Source organism: Ursus americanus, chromosome 33 (assembly GCF_024610735.1).
Source record: "Ursus americanus isolate L20-20 chromosome 33, mUrsAme1.1.p, whole genome shotgun sequence".
Classification (NCBI taxonomy): domain Eukaryota; kingdom Metazoa; phylum Chordata; class Mammalia; order Carnivora; family Ursidae; genus Ursus; species Ursus americanus.
The window spans coordinates 10,650,931-10,658,113 of NC_142159.1; the positions used below are offsets into that span (position 1 = coordinate 10,650,931).

The window sequence follows — 7,183 nt, forward strand, 5'->3', positions numbered from 1 at the left end:
CCCAGCCCTTAAGTGCAGGCGGGGAGAATGCCCATTCTTTCCAGGGCTGAGGGAGGAAGTGCCCCCACCTCCTCCCGGTTTTCCACTCAGTTAAGGACATTTCTTTATCGGGTGTTTGCTTTTTCCAAAGTAGTAAATGCCTGTAGGAGGCACAAGGTATATACAGAAATGGATACAAAGAGTTAGGAACACTGTCCCCCTGGCCCTGCTCCCCAGGAATAATTACGCTTAACAGTACGTTTCAGACCCTTTTTGTAGGTTTACCACATACACACATTCAGTGTTCTTGAAATACAAAGCGAGATCGGACTATACGTGTAGTTCCGCAACTTTGCCCTTTCATTAGAGATCAGATTTGCCCTATGATTTGTCCAGATGGTGATATTTTATTTACCTGTATCCTATCAATGTTCAGTTGGGTCACTTCCATGTTGATTTTTTTTTTTTTTAAGATTTTATTAGAGGGGCACCTGGGTGGCTCAGTCGTTAAGCATCTGCCTTCGGCTCAGGGCATGATCCCGGCGTTCTGGGATCGAGCCCCACATCAGGCTCCTCCGCTGGGAGCCTGCTTCTCCCTCTCCCACTCCCCCTGCTTGTGTTCCCTCTCTCGCTAGCTGTCTCTCTCTCTGTCAAATAAATAAATAAAATCTTAAAAAAAAAAAAGATTTTATTAGAGAGCACCAGCAGGGGGAGAGGCAGAGGGAGAGGGAGAAGCGGACTCCCCACTGAGCGGAGATCTCACGCGGGGGTCGATCCCAGGACCCGGAGATCATGACCTGAGCCGAAGTAACACACTTAACTGACTGAGGCACCCAGGTGGCCCCATGTTGATTATTATAAGCAGCACATGATAGGTTTTTTTTTTTTTAAGTAATCTCTATGCCCAGTGTGGGGCTCAAGCTCATGAGGCCAAGATTGAGTCACATGAGTCGCATCAACTGAGCCAGCCAGGTGCCCCGTTACAATTTTTTTTTTATTATAAGTAACATATGATGGGGCGCCTGGGTGTCACAGTCGGTTAAGCATCTGTCTCTTGCTTTTGGCTCAGGTCATGATCTCAAGGTTGTGAGATCGAGCCCCACATCTGGCTCCATGTTCAGCATGGAGTTTGCTTGAGAGTCTCTCTCCCTCTCCCTCTGCCCCGCCTGCTCGTGTTCTCTCGCTCTCAAATAAATAATCTTTTTTTAAAAAACGGTGCACGATAACTAGGCTTGTCTGCAGATCTTGGCACACCTGTGGGAGAGGTTGGGGAGCAGAGATCCCTGGAATTGGAATTTCACGATCTCAGAGCGTCCATCTCACAGGTCCATCCTGTCTGGCAAACTCGGCCTCCACCTTCCCCGACACCCCTGCTACCACAGCCCTTCCTGCTCCACCAGCACTGGGCCTGGCATAGAGAAGGCCTTCGGAGAAGGCTTGATGAACGAATGAGGGAGTGAATGGATGAGTGAACGAACAAGCCAATGAGCCTTCCCTCTGCGTTGCTATCCCCTGAGGATTCTCTCCAGCTCACACCTCAGCCCTCACATCTGGACTGTGGCTGCTGCCTCCTGCCGGGCCTCCTAGCCTCTAGGCCTGCCCTGCACAGTCGCCTGCTCAATGGCCTGCCTATATTAGCAACTATTTCCTAGGCGCTGCCGGGGCTCCCCAACAGCCTTGAGAGTGGGCATGAAGTCACTTTGCCAAGAGTGTCTCTCCCCGGTGGGGGCTTGGGCAAAATGTTTGTGGCTCTGGGCATGTAAGTGCCAGACAGTAAACAAGCCAGGTCCTGTCTCTGGGCCTCACTTTCTCCTTGTTTATCCATTCATTTAACCAATATTTATTGAGGGCCTGCTCTGTGCCAGGCCTATAACTCAGGGCCAATAATGAGTATGAGCCGGGCTATGTAAGGACCAGGGGCCACCCACAAACCACACCCAGCAGGTGCCCAGGGAATGGTAGCCATGGTTGGGCCAGGGAGGGACCCCTGGAGATGGTGGCAGGGCTGGAGTGCCTCAGACAGGCAGGGCTTCACAGGGAGAGATGGAGAGGAGGGCAGTCCACATGAAAGGCCCAGAACAAGCAAGGGGGACAAAGGCAGAAAACCCAGTGTGAATCCAGGGGTCTGGACAGAGGGCTGCAGAGCCCCAGGGGCCAGGATCAGAAGCTGGACTCCATCCTGGCCTGCAGGGCTGAGGAAGGAAATGCCTCTACCCCTGCTGGCTCTAGCCTGGGTGGGGGTGTCCCTCGGGAGTCTTGCTTCCTGTTCTCCCACCAGCCTGGCCCCTTTATAAACTGTCATCCTTCCTCAGGGCACCAGAAAGATGGGCCTACTGTGGACCCCATTCTCCTTTTTGCTCCTCTTGCTTGGGAAGCCTCCCTGTCTAAGGACCCAAGGCCACCCCAAGCTGCCCCGGTGGCAGCCTAGGATGCCCTCCCCACCAACCCTCACTCCTTCCCTGGGTGTCCTTCTCCGCCCCCCCCCCCCCCCCCGCCCCAGGCACATTAGCCTCAAGGAGCAGGTTGGGAGTTTGATCATCTGGGTTCTACAATGTAAATTTATGCAAATAGATGCAAATGGTGCAAACCCTTGACCTTGACCCTGGAGGCCAGGGTCCTGACAGCTGGCATCTGGGAGATGGAAAGAGAACCACAAAGGGGTGTGGAAGAGATAGTCCCACTCCCCCATGCCCACCCTGTGGCCACCCAGCCCTGCATCCTCCTGCAGAACCCAGGGAACTGGAAACCAGCAGCATTGTCCTCCTGCCCAGTTGTCCTGGAGCCCCAGGAAGTCATGGACAGAAAGGAGCTGCAGGCCCTCAAGGTAAGGGATGCCGGGAAGCAGGCAGGGACCTGGAGTAAAGTGGGCAGACTGGGGATGCAGTGATTACAGTCTATGCTGAGAGGCCATGACCAAGGGCAAGGAACGTAATGTGTGCCAGGCCCCAGGCTGGACGCCCAGCACCCTGAGATTGACTCCGTGGGGTGGCTGGTTCTATCCCCATGTTGCTGAGCGGGAAAGTCAGGCCCAGAGACGGTAAGCTGGGCACTCGTGATCACGGAGCCAACAAGGAGTGCAGCTGGGATCTGACTTCTGGCTCCGAGTCCCTCATTGTTCTGGGCACGGGGTGGAACTTAAGGCACCTTGGCCTCTGGGATTTCAGGGCAACCTGGACCACATGGCAAGATAGGGCCCAAGGGTGAGCCTGGTGAGTGTGTGGGACCATGGGCCACCTCTGCTTTCTTTGCTTCTGTCCCCAGGACTAGAGAGGGGTGTCTCTGCTTGGCTGTTGTTAAGCAGTCCACTATGATTGCCCTCTGGGGGGATGGAAGGCTGGGAGAAGTGGGGAGGATTAGAAGAGGGGCCTGGGCACCCTCCCTTCTGGTTTGTGGGCCTTGGAAGTACTCAGACCTCAGGGCCAACGCTGTCTTCCTGGGGCAGGAGATCCAGTGCCCTTGCTGTGGTACCAGGAGGCAGCCTTCACAGGAACCAGGAACTTGGCATTGGGTGGTGCTAGGGTGTCGGTCGGCTGCCAGACATGGCCCGGCCTTCCGTACAGCCTCTCTTCAGGGGCCTGACAGAGTCGAGAGGGCTCCCGGGGTCCCACCCTTGGCCTGTTCCATTACCTGCAGGGTGAGGGTTGGCGACCACCCCCCCCCCCCCGCCCCCGGCAACTCCCCTCAGCCCATCTCCCCTTCCGGAGGCCAGGAGCTGCCAGGAGCTGCCGAGCTGGCGTGCCACGTTGAGTGGCTGGTGCTCTCTGTGCCTACTCGAGGGCAGAGACCTCCCAGCTTCTCGTGACAAGGACACCAAAGAAGGCGGTTGGCTGGTGAGTGTCAGGGAGGCTCAAAGGGCTCAGAGGCCCCGCAGAGTGGGCACGTTTCCCCTTGGCCCCTAGGGGGAGCCAGAGCCCACTGGAGCCAAGGCCGTCCTGGGAGCCCCTCACCGACAGATCTTCCCTGAACTCCCAGAGGCCCGAAGAAGTCTGAGAAGGCTTCACAGAGGAGATGACATTTGAAAGGGCCTTGAAGGCTGTGTAGAAGTTCTCTAGATAGATGGGGGGCTGAAGGGCATTCCAGGTAGAGGAAAAGACAAACACACAGTGAAGCAGGAGAGGCCAAGAGGGTTTGAGGAGATCATGTGAATGAGCTGACGACAGATAAGAGGTCAGGGGTGTAGGAGATGGACTGGTGTGGGTCAAGCATGGACTAAGGGCCTCTGCAGAGGCCGGTTCATGGAGGGCACGGAATGGCTGACTGAGGAGCACAGGAGGCGATAGGGAGCCGTGGAAGCATTGTAAGCAGAGGAGGGGCCCCGTCAGACTTATGTTTTAAGAAAAAAACTCAGGGAGCGCCTGGGTGGCTCAGTCGTTAAGCGTCTGCCTTCAGCTCAGGGCATGATCCCAGCGTTGACATGGGATCCAGCCCCACATCAGGCTCTTCCGCTGGGAGCCTGCTTCTTCCTCTCCCACTCCCCCTGCCTATGTTCCCTCTCTCACTGGCTGTCTCTCTCTGTCAAATAAATAAATAAAACCTTAAAAAAAAAAAAAAGACTCAGGCTGCTCCCTGGAAGGTGGCCTGCGGTGGAGGACAGGATGGAGGCAGGGACACAGGTTAGGAGGACTGCAGGGGTCCCGGCCACCATGGAAGGAGAGGCCCTTACACTGAAGGATATTGAGGAGAGAAACTCTGTAGGGCCTGGGACTGCTTGGCTTGAGGTGGGAGGTGGGGGACATCAGGGTAAAGCCAGGACTTGAGCCTGGGACTCTGGAGGTGACCTCTCTGCTCTAATATCTTGATTCTTCTAGTAAATTGAAGCAGGTTGTTTTGATCTGACTCCCAGCAGGACTGACCATCCTCCAAGGGCCGGCCCGACGTGTCTCTCATTTCAGTCACCCTGGGACTGTCAGGCTTTGGCAGGAGGGGGCAGTCAGCAGAAGTTAGTAAGGGAGTGTGGAGGTCATTCACAGGCAAAGATCACTCGGGCTCACATGTTATCGACAAGCCCCCAATCCAAAGAGAGGGCAGGTGTCTGCCCACCCTTCACAGTGTGTCCGCTCCCCGCTGCCACCGCCCTCTGCTTCTCCTCGACTCCTGCCCTGCCTGGAGTAATGGCTGCTGTGTTGGCCTTCTGTGCCTCCCTAAGTGTTCCAAAGGCGACAGGATGGTTCTGTGGGTTTCTTCTGCTCTTGGTCCTTCTACGCAGCAGGTTTTGGGAGCCAGGAGTCCAAATTCTGGCTGGGGAATGAGAATTTGCACGAGCTCACTCTTCAGGGTAAGTTCCCAGCAGGGCCCCAGGAGACTTGGGGGGGGGGATGCATTTCACTGGCGCTCTGAATCCCCACCCTGGGATCTGAGGATTCCTCCATCCCTGCCTCCTCCTTCCCCCCAGGTACCTGGGAGCTGCGGGGGGGGGGGGGGGGCTGAAGGACTCTATTGGCAAGGGCACTTTTGCCCACTGGGGAGCCAGATCACTACCGGCTGTGCTGGGCAAGTTCTCAGAGGGCATGACGGGGCAGGCGCGTGAGCCTAAGGCAGGGCCCAGAGCAGGGGAAGAAGGTGAGGGAGGCTGCATCCTTTCCCAGTGCTACCCGGGCCTCCAGAAACACCCAGGACAATTCCTTCCCCTCTGTGGGCCTCAGTCTCCTTATCTGAGAAATGGCAATTGTGAGATGGAATGTTGCAGGAGTGAACAAGTTGGGCTCTGGAGGCAAACAGCCCTGAGCCTGAATCCAGCTCTTTCATTTACTAACCATGTGACCTTGGGCAAGCGCTCTCCGAGTCAGTTTCCTCCCCTGTAAAATGGACGAGGCCAGGAGGGAGGTTGCAGGAGCCATCGGAGGCCCTGCTGAGCGGCTGTGTTATCTGCTTCCGAAGAGGAAGCGGGAAGGGTTTTTGGTTTTGGTTGTGTTTTTTTTTTTTTTTTTTTTCAGAGAAGCAGTGACTGTTGAGAGACTTCCAAGAGGGAAGTGGTTATGGGGAGTGCCTCAGGATCCCCTTTGCCTGCAGGGCCGCTGGGAAGTCCCTCTCCGCTCCCCCCACTCCACCCTACAGACTTGTTCAGGCTGTTGGTGGGAGCTGGAGATTTGGGTGGGGACAAGGGGGGAGGAGCTAGTGGCTTTAGAGCCACAGTGCTGAGTTCAAGTCCCAGTACCCCTGTGACTGGCCGACTGACCTGGGGAAACCCTCTGGCTCCTTAGTGCTGCTCCTTTCTCCTGGGACGTGCTGACATCCACCTCACAGGTGCTCTGAGGCTCGGTGAGATCATGTCTTGAGGGGTGCCGGGCACGGTGTCGCACTCCAGGGCGCCTCCATCCCCTCCCAGCCAGGGGACTCCCTGCGCTTCCCCAACGGGAAACCCTTTGCCACCTAGGATGTGGACCGCGATGCGAACAAGAGCAACCTCGCTGTGATCGTCCACGGTGCCGGGTGGGATGGGCCACGTGGCCAGTCTAATTTCAGTGGGCGCTACGCAGTGTCTGAGGCCACTGCTCCCAAGTGTGGCCTGGACTGGGGCTCAGGCCAGGGCGTGGGCCACCCTTACCGCGAGGTTCACGTGATGCTCACTAGGATACCCTGGTAGCTGGTCCCCTTATCTCTCCCCTACCGCTTCCCCATTGCTAACTGCCTCTGCTCTCCTGTCCTCATTTAAAAATAAAACCACTTTAACCCTTTCCTGACTTGCAGGACTCTTCCAGTTACTGGGAAAAACTCAGGAGGGCAGAGACGAGACACAGGGTTCAGGTCCATTCAAGGAAGACCTTCCTTCCAGTCAGGAAGATGGAAAGGTTGGCCTCAAAAGGTAGTGAGGCTTCCATCTCTGGAGATGTGCAAGCCAAGGACAAAGGAGCATGTGGTGGAGGACTTGGAAGGATTCAAACAACCACTGACAGCCCCTTGGTGCCCTCCAGGTCCTACAGGTGGATGGTTTTGTGGGGACCCCTGAGCAGCGTCTCACCCTGGGCCTTCTAAGCCATCTGTTCTCCACCCCGCCTCTCTAGTGAGCCAAGCTCTCATTCTCTACTTCTTGCCTGTCCCATTCGGGGCTGGTTTGAACTCAAAGTCAAGCCAGGGAAGGTGCATTTTTCTTCCGCAGTGTAATAATTATCAAGCAGTTAACTTGCTAGATTCACATTCTAGAAAGTGGCAGCGCAACACACAGTTCAGACGATGATAACTGCAGTCTGACAGGTAGTCCTGGGCT

At 55.9% G+C, this 7,183-nt stretch overlaps 1 protein-coding gene across 1 annotated transcript; it reads left to right on the forward strand.

The window, feature by feature from the left end:
• Positions 1-2,303: 2,303 nt before the first annotated feature.
• FCN3 (ficolin 3) lies at positions 2,304-6,562 on the forward strand. The gene is given in 8 exon segments (XM_087858713.1): positions 2,304-2,381; positions 2,383-2,395; positions 2,708-2,803; positions 3,144-3,188; positions 3,422-3,456; positions 3,684-3,813; positions 5,126-5,254; positions 6,309-6,562. Coding segments are annotated over 8 exon segments (780 nt in total).
• The last annotated feature ends 621 nt before the right edge of the window (positions 6,563-7,183 follow it).